At 44.2% G+C, this 25086-nt stretch overlaps 1 protein-coding gene across 1 annotated transcript; it reads left to right on the top strand.

The window, feature by feature from the left end:
- Positions 1-14959: 14959 nt before the first annotated feature.
- LOC147640488 (uncharacterized) lies at positions 14960-17739 on the top strand. The gene is made up of 2 exons (XM_086781273.1): positions 14960-17003; positions 17158-17739. The coding sequence occupies exons 1-2, from the start codon at positions 15836-15838 to the stop codon at positions 17235-17237; spliced, it is 1248 nt and encodes a 415-aa protein (XP_086637399.1). The 5' UTR covers positions 14960-15835; the 3' UTR covers positions 17238-17739.
- The last annotated feature ends 7347 nt before the right edge of the window (positions 17740-25086 follow it).

The raw sequence follows: 25086 nt of genomic DNA, 5'->3' as shown, positions 1-25086 counted from the left end.
TGTCTTTATGTAATGGTTATGTTAAAGAAGATGAAATAAAACTAATAATAAAGTTTGGGATCAAAGCTGACAGATAAAATGAACGAGGGTAATAACAAAGTCTGCCACTCGTCTCGTGGAATGTGATGAGTCTATGGCATTACCAGCCCTGACTCGAGGTCCTTTGGTTTGGCTTGGGTGAGGTTAGGATTAGCATATTGGGGGTGTTCAAGCTCGCTAGTGAGAGGCCCTTAGGCAAAGCAGCCCCCTGGTGACGATGCTCCCTCTGCTGGCATTGACCCCATAGTCTAAGCAACATGAGACCAACGTACTCGCCTATGGATGGGTGGGTCAGATGAGTGCGGTGCTTTCCTTTTGCGGGTTATAGAATGATGAAAGTTCTTGGAAGAATCTTGTACAAGCATGTTGTATAAAATATAGCATACTTGCATCGTTGTTTGATTTTTCCTACTTGTTGTATTCTTTTGGTATGATGAGAATGAATGAAATCAATGCTATTTAAGTTTTGAATTTTGTGTCTATGTAGATTCTTATGCTATGTGATTACCCCCTTGGGTTCGATAACGAAATTCTGGGACCCAAGTGGAGGCAACCTGCATATGCCATGTTTAGATATCGAGCTCATCTAGTGAGGCGGTGGACACTGATGACCCACCTGGGGATTGGCCCCACACTTACACCACTGGCATGGTTGGTGAGATCGTGGGTGATATGCGGCCAGTGGGATGATAGGCTGTGTGACAGCCATTCTAGAGACTGGCATAGTTATAGAGCGCCAGCTCACTTAGTTGGGTTCACACTATAGAGAACCCTAGTATGTATTTGGTTGAGTACCTTTTCATATGTGTGCACTCTTATCTTTGTATATGGTGTGTTGAGTGTTGAGTGAAGAAGAAGAAGATTTTCAGCCTCTCACCTTGTGTGTTCTCTATTAGGGTTTTGTGAGTGTGTGTGTGCATGCAAGAGCTCAAGCTCTCTTCTCCCCTGCATCTTTTCATGGTATCAGAGCCTGGTTCATGCTAAGGGCTGAGCTGCAAGCAAGAGAACCACAGGAAGTAGTACGAGGGTAAGAGCTTCAACTACTCTTCCCTATTTGTGTTGGCGGCTACACCCTTGTCTCGGGAGCTGTATGGGAGTCACCGGCAAACGATCTCTATTAATTAGGAGCTTTCTTCGCAGGAGTAAAGCTATAGGGCAACTATATCGTCCTATCGGACAGAATTTTTCAGGCCGAAAACGTGTTTCCAACGCGTCAGGACCTCCGTTTTCCAGAAAGCAGGCGATTTCGAGCACTGCGAGTAAGTCATCGATTCTCTACAAAACTCTGTTTTAAGAACTGCAAGAAGATAGATTGGCTATGCAAACACTGTGTGTGCTGCAAGGAGGTCAACAGTTGCCATTGGATGTATGTGTGCACATTGAGGTCACTGGTTGTGACATTTGAGTGTACTATAGTACCGCTGCAGAAAATACAGCAGTTTGTGCAGCAGGATAAACCAAAGTGCTGTTTCTGGTAAATTTATGTGTCTGGCAAGATGTCAAATGATGGCATAAACCATATTGTTTTGCTCAAAAGCTTGAGAACAACTTCCATGCTTGGAGGTTCAAGTTGACGAATTTCCTGATGGGAAAGGGTTATTGGGACTACATAGAAGGTGAGCATGAAGAGGCACCAAAGATACCGGAGATCAATCCGACTGCTGCAGATGTGAAAGAGTTCAAGGATTGGAACCAAGGAGCCAGAAAAGTTATGTATTAGCTCTCTATCAGTATATAGGACACCATGATTGGGCACATACAGGATGCCAGGTCCCCCAAGGAGGCGTGGGACACCTTGGTAAAACTCTATGAAACAAATACCAAGGCACGTAAGATACAGTTGAAGAATGAACTTCATACTGTGGAGAAAAAGATGTGGAGAAAAAGAGTATGTCTGTGAATGACTATGCATTGAAGATAAAGGGTATTGTGGAATCCCTTGCATCTATTGGTGTGTCAGTAGATGATGATGATAAGGTGGAATTCTGTCTACGTGTGGTCTCGGGCCACAATACAAGGCATTCAAGACGTATATTCAGACTCGAAAAAACATTCCCAATTTTACAGATTTGGTGTTTGCTAATTATAGAAGAGAAGAGCTTGGGTGAAGACCAACAGTCTTCACAAAACAAAAACAGTTCAGAGCAACAGGCCTTCTACACAAGTTCAGGAAGAGGACGAGGTAGAGGAGGCCGTGGATGCGATCAAGGAGGTGGCCAAACAGGTAATCAGAATTATGGCCAGCAGCAGCAACAACAACAGTCCCAGAATTTACAACAACAACAACAACAACACGTAAGTGGAAGAGGCCAATTCAGAGGCAGGGGGAGTCAAAGAGGTCGTGGAAATTGGTAAAGGTAGTATAATGATACACGTGGAGGCTTTTATTGTGGTAAGCCTGGACATGTGCAGGCAGATTATTATAAGAAGTAGGCTGACATGCAAAATGGGAAATTGCAGCAAAACAACTATGCATCCTCGAGCACAAACAATGAGGATAATGAAAGGTTGTTTGTTATGCAACATGTCGTTAATGCCATGTCTAAAAATGTAGAAGCAGCACATAAAGATGATGTATGGTACATTGATTCAGGTGCTTCAAAAACCACATGACAAGTCATGGGGAGTGGTTCAAGGAGATGAAAAACCTTGAAAGACCAGGTTTTGTGGAAACAGGGGATGACACTGCTCATCCAATTGCCCATGTTGGAGATGTGCCATTGTCTATGCAGGATGGCAAAGTGAAGTACCTTGTAGATGTACTTCATGTTCCGAACATAACAAAGAATCTGGTTTCAGTTGGCCAGATGATTGAGCAAGGTTTGCAGGTTCGGTTTAACCCTGATGGGGTTGTTATGTTGAAGACTTTAAAGACAAGTGCAGGTTGGTTGCAAAAGGCAACAGAGTGGGCAGGAATGTTTACATTGAATGTAAACATGCCTAAAGTGAGTGCTGCGATGTTTGCAAATGGTTCAGGAATTGTTGCAGACACAGACATTTGGCATAAAAGAATTGGACATGTGAATGTGTAGCAGAGAATGAAGTCTATGTAGACTAAAGGAATTGTGACAGGGCTACCAAAATTTAAAGTGGAAGGTATGCAGAGAATATGTGAAGCATGCCAATTTGGAAAGCAAACAAAGCATGTATTTCCACGTAATAGATATGTGAGCAGAAATGCACTAGATGTTGTGTATTCAGATGTATGGGGTCCTATGAAGACCATGTCTATGGGAGGCTGCAGGTATTATGTGACATTTATTGATGAGAAGACCACACAAGGAAAGTGTGGGTATACTTCATGAAGGAGAAGGGTGAGGTGTTCACTCACTTTCAGAATTTCAGAGTTATGGTTGAAAAGCAAACAGGGAAATATGTAAAGTGCCTAAGGTCAGATGGAGGGGGAGAATACTTCTCCAATGAGTTCTCTGAATTTTTTAAGAAAAATGGTATTCGGAGACACTTTACATGCAGATACACTCCGCAACAAAATGGAGTTGCTGAGCGGAAAAACAAGCACATTGCTGAGATTGCACGAGCATTGATGGAAGAGAAGAATATGCCACATAGCTATTGGGCTGAGGCTGTTTCTACAGCAGTTTACATCATGAACAGGTCTCCAACTGCAGCCATACAAGATGTAACTCCAAAGGAGAGGTTTACTGGCAGAAAACCTGATTTGTCTCATCTAAAAGTTTTTGGATGCATTGCATATGTGCATGTGTCAGATGAGCTGAGAACTAAGCTGGATCCAAAAGCTGAAAAATGTGTGTTTATTGGATATTCCCTTGAGCAAAAGGGATACATCTGTTATAACCCTGTTACACGTGAGTTGAGGGTATACAGGGATGTTGTCTTTGATGAGATGAGCAGCTGGTATGCTGCTAAAAAAGAAACTGTTAGAGCTGATGTGAGTGGAAATGTGGTTGCACAGAATGCAAGTCAGAGAATGCAAGTCAGCAATCACAGTCTTTGAGTGGACCAGGAGAGTTCTCATCTAGTGGTTCTGTTGATAGACCATGGAGTGGCAGGGAGTGGCAAGCTGCATCATAATACCAGTCCTACAAATGTGATTAGTATATCACATAAAGGCAAAGAGAAAGTGGTTGAGCCCCTTAGTATGCCTGACATTTCTGCAGGGCATTCTCATGTTGATGGAGAGTCTAGTGGCTCAGAGATGAGCCTTGATGAGGAGCTTGGGATACCAGCTACTATGAGAACACCTGCTGGTGTAAAGAAGGCTATGGAAGCCATGAATGCAAAGCTACGAAGATCTGGGAGAGTGAAGAATCCTGTGCAGAGGTTTACCTATGATGGTTATGTGGCACATCACTATGCATACATGGCAAAGGTTGTGCAAGTTGTAGAGCCCACATGCATTGATGAGGCTATTAGAAATGTGTGTTGGGAGAAAGTTATGGATGAGGAGATGGATGCACTATATGGAAATGAGACTTGGGATTTAGTTCAATTGCCTGAAGGCAAGAAAGCCATTGGATGCAAGTGGGTGTACAAAGTAAAACATAACAGTGATGGAAGCATAAACAAGTATAAGGCTAGATTGGTAGCCAAAGGATATGTGCAGACATATGGCATTGATTATGAGGAAACTTTTAGCCCAGTTGCCAAGATGGCAATAGTGAGAGTTGTGATAGCAGTGGCTGCGTCAAAGAAATGGTCTTTACATCAGATGGATGTAAAGAATGCATTCTTGCATGGGGATTTGCAGGAAGAGGTGTATATGTTACAGCCACCTGGTTATGAGGATGTGGGTCACCCCGAGCATGTTTGCAAGTTGAAGAAAGCCTTGTATGGCTTGAAACATGCACCAAGAGCATGGTCTAACAAGATTTCTGAATATCTTATCACTATTGGCTTTCATGTAGCCAAGGCAGATTTCTCGTTGTATGCGAGACACAGTGATAGAGGGGTTGTGCTTGTTGTCATCTATGTAGATGGGGGACCATGATGCAGAGATCTTTGATATAAAGATCTTGCTTAGACAGAAGTTTGAGATGAAGGATCTGGGAGAGCTCAGATATTTCTTGGGCATTGAGGTGCTTAGGTCACCACATGGTATTGGATTACTGCATAGACAGTATGGCTTGGACATGTTGTCCAAGTATGGTATGACAGGCTATAAGCCTATCTCAGTGCCACTGGATCAGAATGGCAAGTTGAGTGCAGATTCAGGAGAGATTTTGGAGGATCCTACTATGTATAAGCGCATAATAGGAAGCTTGATCTACACATGATGATCACCAGGCCAGATTTGAGCTATGTTGTTGGGTTGGTGAGTCAGTTTATGCAGGTTCCACAGAAGTCGCATTTGGATGCATTGAGACGCATACTGAGGTATGTGAGGTCTACTTTGCATTGTGGACTATTTTATGAAACTGGGACAGAGATATGTGTACATGGGTACACAAATGCTGATTGGGCTGGTAGTATCTCAGATATAAGAGATCTACTAGTGGCTTCATGTTTTCTGTGGGGAGTGCTGCTGTGACTTGGAGCAGCAAGAAGCAGCCTACGGTTGCTCTATCCAGTACTATAGAGGCCAAGTACAGAGGTGCTGCTATGGCAGCATGTGAGGTAGCTTGGTTGAGAAAGCTACTTACAGATTTGGGTCTATCAGTGGGATAGACAAGTTGTCATTTTCTGTGACAACATTAGTAGTATATAGTTGGCCAAGAACCCAGTTTTTCATGCTCGCACGAAGCATATAGAGGTCCACTACCATTTTGTCAGAGAGAAGGTCTTGGCAGGAGACCTTGACCTTGTCTATGTCAGCACCACACAGGATCAGGTAGCTGACATCTTCACCAAAGCATTGGGTACAGAGAAGCTCCACAGATTCAGGGCTTTGCTTGGTGTACATGAGATGGAGTTGAGCTCGAGGGGGAGTGTTGAGATATCGAGCTCATCTAGTGAGGCGGTGGACACTGATGACCCGCCTGGGGGATAGGCCCCACACTTACACCACTGGCATGGTTGGTGAGATCATGGGTGATATGCGGCCAGTGGGATGACAGGCTGTGTGACAGCCATTCTAGAGACTGGCATAGTTACGTGGCCTCACTATACATATTAGTACTATCCAAGGCATATCAGTAGTATCTAAGCATATCAATTTTAAGGCCAGTGAGTAAAAAGTCACATGTCAGTAGTAGAAAAATGCAATAATTCATACTTTCTAAGGTTTAGGGATGTAGGTTATGAGACAAGAAATTTGTGTTTGTGTTGAAATAGGGTATAGTTATTTTCAACAACTTGTGATGATTTATAAAAAGTTGGCTAACCATATAAGTCATCATAAGAGACTGTGCTCGCAGGGCCTCCTCAAAGTTGGGTTTCAACTAACTTGGAAACTTATAGCGATTTCACCACTAGAATCAAATAGGGATATAGCCACATGCATCCGAGGGGCCTTTAAGGATGTAAGCTGTAATTTTTATAACCATTTTGGCTTGGCAATACACATTGTATCATTATACTAATTTTAAAAAGTGACACTAACCCATGCATTTTTTGTGTAGCTATGTTTTTTTTGTCTTGAATTCTCTCTCTCTCTCTCTCTCTCTCTCTCTCTCTCTCTCTCTCTCTCTCTCTCTCTCTCTCTCTCTCAATGAGCATGCCTTTTTTTCTTTCTCCTCTTCTTCTTCACATGCATAGGAAGAAGAAGAAGAAGGAAAAGAAGAATGCTTATGTTATTTGACTTTGTGTAGTGTATATATGCATTTAATGACATCAAGAATACTATTGAAAGGAGAAAAATAGGAAGGATGATCTTCACAAAGATCCACTACATGTAAAAAGAGAGTGCCAAACATGTACATCACTTTTTTAACTAAAAAGTTGAACCTCTTTTGCCAATTGAAAAGTTTAGGTCTACCTATGCTTTATGGTAATCAAAATAAGTTTGGATGTGTACTTCTTATGAATATTTATAAATACTAACCCCTACGATTTTAGAGCAAGACACAAGAGAGAGATGGATAGTTGAATTTTCTTCTATCTTCTTCTTCTCTACTCAACCAACATAACATAAAGATAAGAGTACACACTATATGGGTTAGTACTCAACTACTACAACATACAAGGGTCGGTCCATAATGTGAACTCGACTAAATGAGCTGGCACTATAACTATGCCAGTCTCTAGTAATCCAAAATGGCTGTCACCACACAGCCTGTCATCCCACTAGCCGCATATCACCCATAATCTCACCAACCATTTTAATGGTGTAGATGCGGAAGCTATCACCCAGGCGGGTCATCAATGTATGCCGTAGCACTAGTTGAGCTCGATATCTCAACACTAATGACACAACAAAATACGTCAAGCGGTGTGACGAGTGCCAGCGTACAACAATTCCCCGCTTCAAGGACCCAATGCCCCTGAACCCAATTGTGTCCTTGCAACCATTTGAGAAATCTATACGCCATTTGAGAAATGGCGTATAGATTTCATTAGACCCATCAGTCTAGCAACTAAATACACTCAAGCTCGATATATAATAGCTACTGCACTAAGTGGGTAGAAGCTCAGACGACCCACAAAGGCTGATACACACGCAATCGACTGCTAAATTCTTGTATGAATCAATCATCACACGCTTCGGTTGCCCCCTCGAGCTCGTCAGCAAAACAATGGGACACAATTCATTAAAATAAAGTAATCCAATTCTTCTTTGCAAGAGTTCCTTGTCACTCATAGAAAGTCTTCCCCCTATTACCAACAAGCAAATGGCCAAGCGAAAAGCACGAATAAAATCTTGCGTGCCATTCTGACTAAAACCGTGGAGGCCTTACATAAAACGATTGGGAACAAAAGTTGTCGACTAAACTTTGGGTTATCGAAATTCCTATAAGGCAGTAACCAATGCCAGCCCTTTTAATTTAACCTATGGTACTGGAGTGGTCATGCCTATAAAGAGCTTAGTTCCCATTTTACCTTACAGCTAGCCTCCACCCAAGTTACCGACCTCATGTGAGACGGATGAAGAGCCCGTACTCATTGTTCCCCCCTGCCACAAAATTCCCCCTTCACCACCCACCATTATTCCGTCACCACACACCCGCACAAATCCATCCCACTAAAAAAGAGGCCGCTCACCATTCCAACCACATCAATGCCTCTTACTCCCTCCCTACCACCATGATCAGCAGCAACCCACTCTCACATCGCCACCCCACAAGCTGCTAACCCACCAACCCAAACTAACCCAACTAACATTTCTAACAAAACTAACTAAACTCCACAGGGTATGCCATCTCCTCATTGGGTACCTAAAAAGCTTCTCACAACACAAGGCTATTATGAAGGACAATCTACATTGTGGATCCCCCGACGATCCAACCCTTCCCTTTGTCCACAAGCACCCAAAGCCTCTTCTCCCCCACGACGGCAACAAATTCACCAACCACGAGCATACACGGTACAAAACAAACGCAAGCCTAAACATTATCCATGGCACCCCAATCCTCAATCAAAGCCTCAACTGGGCCCAAAACCAACCCCCTGGTGGATCCCCAAACCTCTCCTACGAGCCCAACACTTCTACGAGGGCAATCATCATATTTGATCCTCAAATCTCCCCAACCCCAACTTCCACCCCATGTCGCTCAGGAGTCCCCTATCTTTCAATGGAAACAAAAGGTGACTTCTGCCACAAAGACTACCTAGGAAAAAGGGAAGCAGAAGCTTCACAGCGACACTATAACCCCCATTCTTCCGTCGAGGACAGAGTTGACTAATGATATACCCTCAACGTTGGCAACTCCTCCACCTGTCATTGTCAGGATGCAACGGAGTACTACAACGCCATTACCATCTCCTTCATTCTCAAGTACTCCCTTGTCATTAGCCTCTAAATTCCTCAAGGATGTAACACCCCCCACCTCGCATCGCCAAATTGAAGTCGACTTCTCACCTCGGCGAATTAAGCACGCAGTCAGTACAAAACCCGCAATGGGGTGTTGGCAGCATAACCTTTGGGTACAAAACCTGATTCAGGGTGCCCACCAAAAAAAAAAAACAAGCCACTACCGTACCACAACTGCGGCCGTACCAACCTGCTTTTGCCACGATCGTACTCTTTACAAGTTCTAGTTGCCACGGCCCGCCAAAAAAAAAGCCACAACCGTACCAACGTGCTTTTACTATGGGCATTCCAAATTTGCCAGGACCGTACTCTTTACAAGTTCTAGTTGCCCACGGCCGTTCCAACCCACACAGTGAAATGCCCCGGCTGTTCCATCCTCAACCATTACGACCGTACCAACTTTTAATCAAAAGGCCCTGCACGTTCCCTTCTCAACCCATTCGATATGCCCGTTCCAACCGATGCGAACACCCATTCCTTTTAGCTTTAAAAAGGTAAACACCCGTTCCCTTCTCCATTTCAAAAGCCCGCGCATCGTACCAACACCAAATTAGGAGCCCACGCCCGTTCGATCATGATGCCACGTCCGTTCAATAAAGTTATCGCGCTCATTCGCTCTTGTTTTCCATTTACCATGGCCGTTTTCCCAAGATCCCGCGGCCATTTGTTCCAATTACCATGGCCGTTTCTCACTGGAAATGCCACGATTATACCCTTCTGAAAACTATAAATATGGGCCCCAACTCCTCATTCCTCACTTTCAGCTTTCCTTGTATAGCCAAACTCTTGCAAAATTTTCTCTTGAGCTTTCACATCCTCCCACCCCTTTTACACAATGATTGACACTTTCGACTCCTCCAGGGAGGTTCTCCACCATACCTCCATCAAGAGGAAGCGACCGGCAGGGGGTAGATTTGAGGAGTATGCCCGGCACCGCACACAGTTGTCTCATCTAGGGGAGGCCCTAATGAAGCAGGTGAATGGCCACACCATGCACTCCCTAATAAAGAATAACCATAAGGTGGAGCATAAGCTCCTATATTTCACCGGCCCATGTTACATGACAAAGCAGCGAACCCTACTGTTGTACAGAAGCTAGAGTAGCTAGACCTGGGGAGATTGCCTACTTTGGAGCCATAGAGACCAGATCTTTACAACAGCTTGTATTTTACAGAGACCTATGATGCCAACCTGATACAGGTGAGGTTTTGGACAATGAAGGCCAGAGACACAGGGTCCAACTCAGCATTGAGCTCATCAAAGATGCCCTACAGCTCCCTAACGTGGACCAGCCCTATGTGAGGCTCATCAACACCCCAAAGCTAACTAGGGGCGTATACAAAGGCAACCCAAACAAAGATGGGGTTGTGGAGTGGGCAAACATCACCCAAGAAGATTTGATCATGCGAGTCACGTGTAGTTTTTGCTCACTCTCGCTGGACAGACCGGTTTAGTAGGTACAGCATGACCACATTGGCCCGTGTGCACCAAGGCCAAATGGTGAATTGGGTAGAGTACCTCTTCAAAGAGCCGCATGGGGTATGTTCGAACCCGCAGGGGAAACTGGCAGGCGGCCACACTACTTACAAAGGTACTTCATGCGACCGGGTTGGAGGAGTTGCCCCGTGCCATATAGCTCCTAAGGGGCCTTGATGCGGTGATCACATCTTTGCCCCCGCCCCACAGACCTCTCCCCACTCCCCACTAGAAAAAGAGGCACCACCAAGAGCCCGCAGGCATAGAACAGGTACCCCCACCACCCAGTCTAGGACGACCTACCCAAGACGAGCTGGTAGCTCAAGAAGCACACAGAAAGGTAGAGGAGGAGGAAAATTAGAAACAAGATTGCTTCTAACAAAACTTATTTGACACGTCCCCTTTGGAACATTTTACAGATTTCTCTCCATTCTCAAAAGTTGGACCCTCCTCCCCCAATGCAGCTCAACATAATACAATGAATACCCTCCGTTGGGCGCAATCATGAAGTTTTCACTCTCCAGGCAGGCTTACGCTGAAAAAGTGTTCACATAGCCCATGGCGACGTGCCAAATTTTATTTTGGGATTTTCACATATGGTGAGAGAGCTAATCACACAAATGACGTATTGCATCTACCGTCAATAAAAGGTGGCTACCGTTTCAAATAGGGAGATGCTGCTAGCTAAAGCACAGGAGAGACAAGTGTCTGAAGACCTCTATCAAGCCAAGTTGCATAACATGCAGCTCCAGGGCAAGTTTGACAAACAGACACAGCAGCTCAGGCATGCCCTCACCAGAATCACTAACCTCCAGCGACAATTACAACAGGCCCATGAAGCTGCTCAGTGGGGCACTCCATGAACTTTCCGTCGTGAAGAACCTTGCCCAGAACAAAAATCAGGGAAACCTATGCAAGTTGAATTGGCCAGTGGGAAGACTCTTTTCACTCACCATGAACACAACCTGCGAGCCCCTTTCCCGACTGAATTACACGTGCCTCCTCACCAAACTCCCTAACCATCACCAGCATCACCCTCATCCCCCACTTTTATTTTCAAGGCCTTATCTCCTTCAACCACCCCCACGACTTCTACGAGTTGCCCTCCCACCCTCTCCATGCCATCGTCCTCACGCTAGTGTCACCTTATCCGATTCGGCTTCCCCTCCGATGACCCAGCTGAGATTATAGACCTATCCGTTCCAAACGGTCTCTGCCCATACCCATACCCCTCCCAGAGGGACGACAAAGGCTTTACATTATCTACAGGATCTGGGCCGGCACCACGTGGTGAGCAGTGCTTATCTCTCCCTCCGCATTGATCCTCTTCCCCCCTATTCTGCTGTTGAGGACCTCCTCATTCTATACCACAGGTGCAACGAGCAAATGTAAGTGATAGCCGCCCACTAGCATCTGCTAGTTTCACAATTCACATGTTGCCTTCCCCATTGAATTCTCCTCCGAAGAAGCTGAAGCTGCAAAAGCTTTTTTCAGAGCCCACGGCCCAAGTGGACACCATCTAAGTAGCTCCTACCCCTAATGACCACAATGGCAGTGACATCCACGACAATCTCCCACCCCCATGATCATCCTCTCCCCCACTTCTCCCCTCCACCACCCGGTTCCTCTTCCCCCCATATCTACACCCAAACCCCACCATCCCCACCCCCCTCTAGCACATCCACCCTCCCACTCTTCCATCCCCAACCCCCTCTAGCACATCCACCCTCCCACTCTTCTCCCCCCATTCATTTTCCCACACCACCTCCCTCACCCACCCCACCCTCACCACCTTTTTATCATTGCAGCTGGGAATGCACACCGCATTCCGCAACATTCCGTCCAACTCCACAAAACCCCCACCCCTCTTCGTTGCAAGCCTTGCACTGGAGCCTCCACCACCTTGACCACCCCTCCACCCCCGTCCCGACACGACAACCCTCCCCATAAAATTTTGAAGAGGGCGAGCTTCCGCCCGCTGCCACCACTAGAGTGTGAAGAGGTCGACCCTCCACTCAATCCTCTTAACTGACGGGACCCCCTTGACCACACAGAGTTTGACAGCAGACGATTGCCATCATATTCGACCAACAACTCCAGGCAAAACCCATCACCCGCATAACGGACCGCATGGACATCCATGTCCTACGCCCTTACCTTGAAGCCAAGCATCGCCAGTTGACAAGAACACCCACCTCGGGGGCACGAAGGATACCACCGACCACCCGTGTTGCTCGCCCCATCACGTTCAAACTCATGGGCGAGCAGCCGGCCTAGAGGCGCGGCCTAGAGGCGCCCTTTCCTCTTCAAACCCTTCATCTGGGAAATTTATTACAACGCGCCCTGCGCACTCCGCATCAGCCTGGACTACCTCCCTATAAGAAGACGGTGGGCATGGAATGTTTTCCATAAGGAGTAGAAGTAGAACCTAAAGTTGAAGTTCAATTTTCCTTGGTTCGCTCCACCGATGGTGCAGCAGCCCTGCACGGAAGACACAATGATCCAGCGCTTCAACGAATTCATCCACAACTACGATGAAGTCTCAGACCCATCCGTGATTGCAAACGATCTGCTTTTTCCACTTGATCATCAAGTTGATGGAGTCATTTCCAAATTGGGACCACTACCATGAAGGAGTGCAAGGTTTGGCCTTCAACATCAACAAAGGCCCAACCCTCAAGGAAATTTTTGGCTACTACGAGCGGATCATGTGGATGGCCGCCTACTAGCGCGTGGTGCAGACCTTGAAGACATGATGGAAACAACCTTCTGGACCAACTACAAGGTCTTCCATCAAGCCCCCCCTACTCCAACCTCATGTCGCAACTTCATCTGAACCTACTCGATCTACTACTACAGATAGATCCGGCCAGCTTCGAGGACGGCGGACCTGCATTAGGGAGGGGAGTATGTTAACCACTCTAGTTAACATTACCTTTAGCATGGCTACACTCTTTGTAATCTATCTTTTGTAACCGTACAATGCGCTTATTGTATAAGCGACATGGGATGACCGAGCTTACGGCTTGTGTGATACCGGTAATGAGGAATAGTTATACATAAATGAGTGGCAAGCCATTGTAACTATGAGCTCTTGTATAAAAGTCATTTTATGGAATATGAAAAGGGACAATCCCATTAGTAAAAAGAGAGTACCAAACATGTACATCACTTTTTTAACTAAAAAGTTGAACCTCTTTTGCCAATTGAAAAGTTTAGGTCTACCTATGCTTTATGGTAATCAAAATAAGTTTGGATGTGTACTTCTTATGAATATTTATAAATACTAACCCCTACGATTTTAGGATCTAAGCATTCCATCGACCCATTAAGATGTATGGATGCCATCTTTGTGTCTTTTTCTTTTACACAATTCAAGTTTTGTGCATGAGACTTAAATTCAATATTTTATGAACTATTTAAAAACTCATTGTGAGAGACACATTCATGAACATCATTACCATGATTGTAACAATCGATCTTTGTACGGACGTCAAGAAATATCAACCATCAAGGAGTTCTAGGATTGTTACTAGTACTACTCATGAAAATTAGATGGATCTTTTACTTCAACGGTTACTAATGCATACACACATAATGGCAAAATCAATTACCAAAGATTGTTATCACCATTTATAGTTGCATATGAACATATGATGTACATAATCTTTGGCCACAAACATTTTCTATCAAGTTCCACAACACAAGCACATTTATTATTATCTAAGAAGCCTACCACCCCTCTCTCTTCCCTTGTCATAGACTAAGATTCCGAACTCCTAAGCCATAATAGTGGTGCCCCCGTCAGAGCACTAGGGTTCATCCCCCTCACTCCGTGTTGAAATGCTCCCAATGCCCCACCCCCTTGGAAACCTAGCAATTGCTCCATGGCTATCATGGTGCTACCTTATCAATTCATGTCTTAGTTCCTGTCTTGCACACATCTCTCTCTCTCTCTCTCTCTCTCTCTCTCTCTCTCTCTCTCTCTCTCTCTTATTGAGACTCAGAGACTCAATGTACTCTCATTGAGAGAGAGAGGGAGAGAGAGAGAGAGAGAGAGAGAGAGAGAGAGAGAGAGAGACTCTGAGACTCAATGAGAGTGCATTGAGTCTTTGAGTCTCTGAGACTCAATGTGTGTGTGTGTGTGTGTGTGTGTGTGTGTGTGTGTGTGTGTGTGAGAGAGAGAGAGAGAGAGAGAGAGAGAGATACATACATACATACATACATATATATATGCCCACAAACGTTAGGATGAACTAAAGTCGAAAGATTATACCCAAACATATCGAGTCTTTTTTTATATGCATTTAACCTTTAGAAGTGTTTAGAAGTGTTGCACTCCATGAGAGAGGGAAGGGAAACCCTTGAACCGTGGACCAGTGCGTTACTCTCCGTTAACCCACCCACCATTTGGTACATTAATAGTAGAGGAACTCAAAAATGAAGGTCCATTTTGAACCTTAGTAAAACTCAACATTTATTAATTAATAAATAAGAAGAAAGCGTTTTTGAGTACATATTTTTAGAATAAGCTGTGTACTTTTTCTACCTTAAGCCAAGATAATAGAATAATAATTTGTTTCCGCGTGTGCAGAGACATACTAATTTTGCCCATGCTACGTGGGAGTGCCTTCGTTAAATTCGTAACCAAGAACATATAGAATAAATAATCATGATTAGGAAACGATTCATCTCTATGATGCTGCTTCTTCCGGGCGGTGAGTCAGTGGTGACCTCAACGGTAGTCCAATTGCCACATGTGGTGTACTTTCCCTTATAATTGATGTTGCTCTTTCTGCAGTAGATGCATGCATGCATGCATTGGCAAAACCATTCAGAGCTACAGCGACATCGTTTGCATTTTTCTTGTTGCATCACAGTGTCACACAGTTAGGGCACTTGAAGCCCATTAGAGGACTAGGGGTTTCATAACCGGATTTTACGCCTTTCCTATACGAGCCAAATTTGTCCACATTTTGGATCGCCTGATCTAACTTCGGAGATGGGAGTTCTTCATCTACTAGTCGCCAGCAAAATTCCCAACTTTTTGGCAGCTGATTGGATTTTGAGCAGACTAGTAGTCTAAATTTAGAGCGTTCCACCCTCGAATGGCCTTCAAGGTTTCCCCAGTAATCACCGATTAGCATCACCCAAATTACTGATTAGATCAAAGCCAAATTATACCCAAATTTAGGTTTCAACACTGTCAGCTGAGTTCCAACTTCCCAGATATCAGGTGCTGCAGCTCCACAATCCTTGCTGACCAAAAGAAAAATAATCGAGCCACCACCCCCCTTATTTATTTATTCAGGCTGCTCAGAACACCATTAGTTCAAATATATCTTCTAACGCCCAAGTACAACTTCTTCTTTTTCAATAACACTTGACTCCTCTCCATTTTTCTCTGCTTCTCAAAATAAACGCGTTCCTGTTATGGTGTCTAGTAACAGGCGGAGGCTCAAGAAACCGTCGTCCGGCCCTGCGGTACTGTTTTCCATTTTGGACTGGATCAGAATTCTGTGCTCCGGCTGTTTCGGCAAGATGGGGCACTTCAAAAGGCCCCGTGGGCTGCAGGCAAAGCCAAAGGTAAAGCTAGATCTGAAGATGGGCAACTTGGCCCTCCACAACCTGAGAGAGGATGAAGAAGATGATGAAGTTCAAACACAGCAAATGGAGCCCCTCGCATGGGAGTTTGTTGTTCAGCACGATGATGATTGTTTTGATTCTGATGATGATGGCATGTTTAATGGGCTCTTTTGTGTGGGCACCAAAGTATTGACGGAGGTTGAAATGAAGTCCCCTGTAGAAGAAAGCAAGGCCATTGCAACCATAGTTAGGACACCCAGGAGGAGTAACAACAGCTCTCCCCTTGCTTCTTCAAGACAGTTAGATTATGGCTTAATGCAGGGTTGTGGGCATCAAAAGCCAGATCTTCATGCCGAAATTTGTGCTTCATCAGCTGCCATTCCTGCTACAACAACTGCAGTTTGTGCTACGACACCCAAGCTCACGCCAAGGCCGTCCACCCCCGACATTATGACCCCCGCTCCATGCAGTAAAGAAGCAAAGAACATTATCAATTTGTCATCCAATTATGTCTCTTTATATGAACAGATGGACCAGAGCATGGTGGGTTCTTTGCCTGGGTGCAATAAGGCCAAGCATTTTCTTGAGGAAAGCAAGAATCCCCATGAATCCTCATCTAAAGCCAGTGTTTTGCTCAAAGAAAGCAAGGATACCCATCCCAAAGAAGCTGGAAAACGCACATCCCTGCATAAAGAGAAGGCTCAAACCCCAGTGGGTTCTTTGCCTGACTGTAGCAAATCCAAGCTTTTGCTCAAAGAAAGTGGCACAAAGGGTGATGGTGGGCGGCGAGCGAGGAGTCTCACAGATCAAGATTTTGCTGAGCTGAGGGGCTGCATTGATCTGGGCTTTGTGTTCACTCAAGACCATGTTCCTGACCTCCGTGACACTCTTCCAGCACTCGAGGTCTGCTATGCAATAGCTCATGGGGCTATCTCACCCGTCTCCAACTCGGAGGATTCCAGATCTTTATCCCCAGGCAGCCCCCCAGTCTCTCCTTGGAGAATTGCCAGCCCAGGTAACTTTCACCTTCACTTATGCCTGATTGCCATGTTTAGCTGCCATTTTCTGGTTTCCCTTTCTTTTTGAGGGTGGATTAATTTCCATGGGGTATCTCATTTTATCACATTTGCTTGTTTTCCTTTCAAAAATGCTGATGTGTATGCATGCAGGTGACCAACCGCAGCAAGTGAAAGCAAGATTGCGTCATTGGGCACAAGCTGTGGCATGCAATGTCCGGCAGGCCTGCTAGCCCCATGAAAATCATGATGCAGATGGAAGGTTCTGGTTTGCTTCTTGTCACACATGGTGTTCTTGCTCCACTCTAGGCCTGGGGTAACAGAGGGTTAGATGGTTTTCCTTGGCAAACTACTGGCTGAGGCCAAACTGTTGGTTTCAGCTTCTCTTTGTTGCAAGTCGATGACACAACAGAGGTAGCTCTTCATTGTATGCAGCCCATTAGTCCCATTTGATGCGTCTTGTGTCATCAAAAGTCTTTGTTTTGTATGTATTCCTGTATGCTATTGTCTTCTCATGTATGGCAAGCTTTTGAGTGTCATGTGCACTTTGGAAGGCTCATGCATGCCAAGTCCTTTTCTTCTGAAAGGCAAGGGTTTCTGTAAAGGGTATGTGCTGGGCATCACCTCACACTACGTCCAGCTTTGAGATGTTTTATGAACTTCCAGAGTTTTGCGAAAATTTGGGTTTGTAATGTGCTTCTCAGCCAAGTTAATCCAACGCATGATTTGGTGAAAGTTATTATAATCGTAGAGCATCCCACGTATACCTTGCAACTGCTATAAGCATTTCGATTATCTGTTAGTGTTGAATGCTTGTATCAAAAAGACATTTTTCAAAGAAAGTCATACTCACACCCCTGAGTACCATTAAGGGGTATCAATCAACCAAGTATTTGCCACACAAGGTACTGGCCAGCCACTTGGCTGGTTGGAGTAACACCCTGCACAGTTTCTAGGAGAGTCATGCATCAAGAGCGGAGTTGCTATCTTTGATCTCCATTTAAATCTCCACACCAAAAACGACACAGCTTTAAGGATGTTATTGTAACACCACAGACGAAGGTGAAGGGCACCTGGCAGCCATTGATGATATCTGATGTGTGGATGACGGGAATCATGCTACCCAAGCCAGCATGTGAATGCCGTTGAGCAAGGGGGTAGGTGTCCTCCATGATTTTTGAACCTACCACATCCTTTTGGGAATATTGGGTTCTAACCCTTAGCCTTCTGCCTTGGGGACATCAATGTAGGCTTTTAGCAACTCTCAGCATCACGGGTGGATTAAGATATGGTTGGCAGCATCTGCTGCAACTTTCTATTTACAGTGATTTCTGGCACTAGAAATGAATCAGGTTAAGGGCCCAGAATTTCACTTGTGACATTGTAGGGCCATCAAACTTAGCCCACTCAGTTTTGTAGGCAGCACATTTTTGGCCTGTACCACATCCTTTTGTGAATAGTGGGTTCTAACCCTTAGCCTTGGGGACATCAATGTAGGCTTTTAGCATCTCTCGGCGTCATGGGTGGATGAAGCTATGGTTGGCAGCATCTGCTGCAACTTTCTATTTACATTGATTTCTGGCTCTGGAAAATTCACTTGTGACATTGCAGGGCCATCAAACTTAGCCACGCAATTTTGTCAGCCGCACATTTTTGGCTTGTAACATCCTGACATTTGATCATAGATTTGCAAAGCCTTCTTCGAGGAGCATACCAGGAGATTATGTTTAAAGCTCATCTACCCACAGATACCATCTTCTGATAAACAAGAATGTTCTTGTATAGCTATTTTTTGGATACAACACAAGCTGATTTTGAAACCAATGTTTCATCATCAGAGTCTTTTTTTTCAACATTGGGTCTTTTCATGGTTGGTAATCTTGTGTGTGTGTTCAAAACCTTGACCTTACACCACTGTTTGAAGTGTATTCCATGTTGGTGGAAGGTGTGGTTGCTCATACCTCACTTCAGTTCGATGGTTCATGTATATAAAGATTTATACCAAGGTGACATATTTTTATGCATGAGCCTGCACCGACTCTTGGGTGCTGATGATGTGAACAGGGATGCCATAGGAAGATCTATGCTATACAAGATGGGGTTGGTTTGTGAGAAGACTCTCATGGAGTCAAGATCACACGTGTTTGGCTCCATAGCTTCATTTACGATGCATAGTGACTTTTTATTTAACTAGAAGGGTATTTAGAGATGAACATAAGTGGGGGCTCAAGTGGCTAGTGCAAATTGTTTGTTGTCTCCTAGTGACTTGTCTCACTACTTACCTTTTCTGAAGTGACCACCTTGTCCACATTGCCCATTACACCGTGTGTCTTCTTCCAAGATGAGGCCCATAGCAACTTGTTCATGTTACCCACTACACCCTATTTAGCAAGCCCAACAAGTGGTTGAGTCCTTGCAATTAACATTGAAGGCCTGCCTCTATGGAAACCTTGTAGAGAAACCTCAGGGTGTCAAGGAAAAGTTGATAAGTCAACAGCTGATGTGATTTTTTCTTTCCCCATATCATTTTTTCCTTTCAACTTTGATTGGGTGAATACTTTTTGACTAATCAAAATTTTGGCGCGAACTCCACTTGGCACTGTGTTGGCACACACGTTCCCCCATTGATGTCATGAATTGAGTGGTGAAGTTATGTTCTAGTTGGAGGGTTCCGCATGAGCTTAGTGATAGGTTGATGGATTTTTTTTATTTCTTATTTTTAAAGATGTTTGATGTGAGAGGGAATACCGAAATTAGATGTGCCTTGGGTGCACTGGAACCCACCTTACATGAGACTAAAGCGAAGTTGACCGGACTTATATCAAGAAAGAGTTTGACTCAGGCCCATTACACATCGCGATACCCCTGCCTGCCCATGCTGATGTGGTGGGGGTATCCACCGCCCATAATTCATGGGTAGGCAATCTCCCCCGCCCATACATGGGCGGTGGGGTATGTGTAACGAGCAATGGTTTTATAATCAAAAGGAAGAAGGAAGGTAACCGCAACATTCTTTTTCTTTGTTACTTCAAATTCCAAATTGGTGGCTCCCCAAAAAATCGGACCCATGATTACCACAACACAATACCATGGAGTGTGTGCATGTTTTCGGAAAAAATCAGACCCAAGCCATGATGCATGGTCACGACACTCACTGTTGTCTTTCTCTCACATAAAGAAGGAATCTCAAAATTCGTGAAAATCAGTGCAAGCCGCACGATACCAACAAACAACAACATGATTTATCTCAAATTACAGTTTTTAATCTCGGAAAAACTCCAGCCCATCCACATGGCAGAACAAGATTGGAAGTGCCGTTCGGCAATGCCACGCCGATGGAAGTCCACTGGGGAGACTCCTCGCTCACTAGCATAGGCCCTTGAGGGGAGACTCACAGAGAGAAAGTAGATGGGGCAGTGCTCAAAAATACGACATTCTGCTTGTAAGAGAGTAAAACTGGCTGGGATTTTTTATTATTATCAATAATAAGTATCTATACCATGGAAAACCAAGGCACAACGAGAGGAGAGAAAAAAGAAATCTTGGATTTTTAAAAAATAAGAGGAAAAAATCTCTTCTATTGCCCCTTTGTATTCAATTGACCCTCTGTATTCCGGCTTCCATTCATATGTTTCGCATCTTAATGTCTTTTACATACCGCAGCAACGCGCGGGTTGAGTATTAGTATGTATTAACCAAAAACTAAGTACACCATTGAACCAATGACATCCAAAACTATCTCAAACCAACCCCCTACTTTTCACACTTCACTTCATTTAATAAGTTACAAAACAAAGTCCATCTCATCCTCCAAAAGAAAACTACAATGCCCCCAAGAGATTTGATAACCCAACATAATGTCTCAGTGGTACACCCCCTCGAAGTTTGTTTTTCCAATACGTCCCCCTTTTTAGACCAGATTTTAACTGTAGGTCTGGTCCCCACAGGATTCTCTATGAAAGCAACAAAAGTGTAATCCACTTGTTTTTCTTTAAGGTACCATCTTCTGGTTTTGGGTCCAAACATGGGCAGCCTGGTCTTCCAACCTTCAATAAAACTTACCTGCACAATATGAGCCATGGGTTAGGTTTCCCTAGTATGCTTGAAGATTCCCCAAGTAGAGGCATGAATCAAGAGATGCTCATATGCAGTTTCAGCATTAACTAATCCATCCCCTCCTTTCTCAACTTATTCACACTAATTACAGACCAGCACATACACACACGTTTATGCATTACATATGTCACATCAATACCAACAAGAGATACATTCTGAAAAGCAACATCATTCCTAGTGGTCCAAATTTCCCACAAGCAGCAAGCTCTGATAATATTAAACAGTATCTCTACAGCTTCATCATTGAAAGCCCGTTTCCCAAGGATCCAATCACCCCAGTGGCCCTAGAATCCTAAGCATTTCTCAACCCACTTTCCAATCTTACCCCATGCACCTCTGATGGCTGGGCAATCCCAAAATGCATTTCCAATGCAGATTTACACCTAGGACAATATCCGCTCTAGTGAAATTTTTGTATAGCAATTTAGATCCAATGGGTAAAGCCCACATACATACCCTCCACAGAAAAACCTGAAATTTACTAGGCATCTGACTCTCCCACATCAACTTCCATCTCTTTTTCCAGCAGCCAGAGCTCCAACTCACTCTCCAAATCTTATTGCAATATCCCACATTGCTTTTTGCTTTTCTCAACTCAATGTACAGGTCTCTAGTTTTGCCATTTGCCAGCTTAACCCCATTAAACCAAGCCCAATCCTTGATCCAACATGACTCATCTACCACTGGAAAACCACCCACTTTGAATCTGCCACCAGCACCTAAGCAATCAGATCCCTCTACCTAGTAGACAAATGGAACTCCAATGTTAATTGGTCCAACTCTTTCCACCCAACCACAATCCAATCCCAACAATCATTCAGTCTATTTAGACCTTTATTATTCAGCTTCTTTTTGCAGAGTTAGTGTCAACAAGCAGCCCTAAGGGAGTATTGAATTTATGTGTCCACCAAACCCCCAGGCTGAGCACTTTGCATCCCCCATCCCAGGTCATAAGGCTCAAGCCATCTTTCCACCTCTTGCACATCATCCTGCAAAGAGGAAACCTGTCAACTTAAGAGGAGCAAAATAGAATAATTTGTCTTTCCACCCCAAACCTTGCCACATACCTTTAGCATGAACCAATGCCAATTCTACTAATTCCCTTACCATAATAGACCATATTTCATCCTAATGCAGACATTTGGGAAGCATTAAGGCAGCCCTTGCTAAAGTATGAGTAGGCATATGCAAAATTTCAATGCCCCCTTCCCTTTTGGAATAGATAGCTTATCCCATGCCAACTAGGTTGGAGCCCTTTTGGAAGCTCTGCCACTCTTCCATAAAAAGCCTTTAATAGGTCCCACTATCCTTTTCCAATGACTCTTTCCAAAGTCCATCACTGGGCATAAAAACATTATATAAGCATTCAACACAGCATTATAAATTGCAATCCTATTATTATGAATTGCAATCCTATTATTATGAAAGGACACTCTAATCCCCTCCCATTTCCTTGGCTTTTCTAAAAACCTGCTAACTACCTAGTCAATGTTTATTTGTAACATAAACCCCAAAAGGGATTCCCAACAGTTTGACAATTTGTCCTTTCTGAACCACCTCACACCCCCACCTCTGCAAGTCAAAATCATTGTCCTCAGTCAAGCTTATAATTCTAGATTTTTGAATGTTACATATGGATCCAGATGCAACGACAGTCTTGTATAATTGCCAAAGCAAGTCTTATATTGTTATTCTCGGCTTCCAGAAACAGCAAAGAATCATCGGCAGAGCATTGTATAATCAATTGCTCATTGTATCTTAGTTTCAGCCCAGTGACACTCCCACCTCTACTACAGGCATCTTCTAGAGATACCACCAAGGGGTGGGAAGCAATAGCAAACAAGACGAGAGCAAGGGGGCAACCTTGCCACCTTACAGATCTTCTAGAGATACCACCAAGGGGTGGGAAGCAATAGCAAACAAGACGGGAGCAAGGGGGAAACCTTGCCACCTTACAGATCTATTTACCGCAAACCCCCCAACCACCCTCCCACTTAACAAAACATTAGAGTGCCCTCCTCCCCAAGTCAAGGTGTAAATACATGTTGCCATTTTAGTTCCAAATCCAAGTTTCTCCATCACTCTTGCAATAAAAGACCAATGCACTCTATTGAAGCCTTTTCCAGATCCAACAACATGATACATTTTTGCTGGGTTTTAAGGGCAACATCACTCCTAACATGGTTGCAAAGATATTATCATATATTGATCTGCGTTTAATATACCCATGATGTTTCTTAGAAATTACTTCTTGTAAAACAGGGGTAATTCTGAGAGCAATCACCTTAGCTAAGATGTTATAGACAACAGTCAATAGTGTGACCGGCCTCCAATGTCCAAACTTATTGCAGGCAGTTTGCTTTGGGATTAACTTCACAAGCCCTTCTTTGAAGTCCATATCCATGCTGCCAAAGTTGAAGGCCTTTCTACATACTTTCCCAACAATATCCTTTAGGGATGGCCAAAAACCAATGAAAAAATCCACAGATAGACCATCCCATCCAGGAGCCTTGTCCCTTCCTAGTTTTAAGAGAGCAACCCAGCACTCCTCAACATCAACATCCCTCTCTAGCCATCTAGCCTTGTCAAGGTCCACACTATGTTTGATTAACCTCAGCAATTTATCTTAGACTCTAGTTCTGCTATCTCTGATCATATGCCCTTGAAATGGAGTTGGGCTGCCCACTGATGGGGAGGAACTTGAACTAACTCAGTTTCCTACTAGGAAGTTGAGAGTAAATAACCTTCTTCTCAGGGATGATTTGTTTGTTGAATACATAGAGGAAGCCATTGGGAGGCTTAAAAGGAGAGGTATGCCAAATGGATCATGGAGGTAGTTTGCCAATGAAATGCGAGGCATCATTGAGCTATTGGTGGCAAATTGAGAGCTGAGGAAAGGAGGCGAGAAAGAAAGATGTGGGCAATACAATTGGAGAGGCTACAAATTATAAGCTAGATTAAGAAACTCATTTTGCCGAGGAGACCAATCTTTACTTCAAATGTCAATCTGGATTAAAACTTGATAATGTAGCTCTCAACTCCTCCCATTTTCCTTTTTCCTTACTCCTTACCCATTAGAATAGTACTTGCCCCACACCTATCCACCCTTTTACATTCCATGTACAACCTGAAAATCCTATTGCCTTATTAGTGACAAAGCCGTTTCAGGGACCATATCCACTTCCTCACCATCCCTTAGTGCCACTTCCTCTTTCTGGATCCCCTTCCAAGCTTCCTCCATAGTCAAACCTTTACACCGAAGAAGGGCCACTATCCTCTTCCCTCAAAGGGCTATAAGGATTAGAGTACATTAAAGAGCTCAAGCTACCTTGAGATTTGCTATGTTTTCCTTCTACCCTCTGATCGGAATGATTTCTTTTGGCTTCCTCTTTGGCCTGCCTAACAATAGTTTTCCCTTTTACTCTGACCCGCTCCCCTTCAGACTGTCCCTCGCCCCCATCCTACATTTTCTCTTTACCTTTAGCTTCTATCCCCTGGCTAGCAGTCGACTCTGTTTTTTTAATGTTATTTTTGCTTACCTCCTTTTCTCCTCAACTTTACCCTGAACTTGTTCTACACAATTCTTAGCTATATCTCCAAAGCCCCGCATTTAAACACGCTCCCAGAAAAGATCTGAATTTTAAACCCAATTCTAATATTCCCAAATCCTCTCAATCAACCTCAATAGTTTTCTGAGTATCTATGGTAGTATTCCAGGAGATGCACACACTATTAGCTTGTCTACCCCCCTAGCCTCATCATTTGGAAGGTGCAACATCGGACCCAATGAGTAAGCAATATCCCGCAAAGTCGGCCTAAACCAAGGTGGGAGTTCAACAATCTCTACCCACATCGGACACGCATTTTGAAGGCTTTTATTAACATCAACAAACAGTGGATCAAACGGAAACACGTGTACCAGCCTCTGCCCCAAGAAGAGAGGACCTTTCGCAAAACAGTTCCATA

Source organism: Cibotium barometz, chromosome 3, assembly GCF_041138505.1.
Source record: "Cibotium barometz isolate CiBa-2024 chromosome 3, ASM4113850v1, whole genome shotgun sequence".
In the NCBI taxonomy this organism is placed as follows: Eukaryota; Viridiplantae; Streptophyta; class Polypodiopsida; order Cyatheales; family Cibotiaceae; genus Cibotium; species Cibotium barometz.
This window is presented reverse-complemented; position numbering and strand designations above follow the sequence as displayed.

What these genes read in the sequence shown, in the direction of transcription:
- LOC147640488 (XM_086781273.1), top strand. Translation starts at nt 15,836, where the DNA reads ATGGTGTCTAGTAACAGGCGGAGGCTCAAGAAACCGTCGTCCGGCCCT. An exon ending in TTGGAGAATTGCCAGCCCAG is followed by an intron (nt 17,004 to 17,157) that starts GTAACTTTCACC and finishes GTATGCATGCAG; the next exon opens with GTGACCAACCGCAGCAAGTG.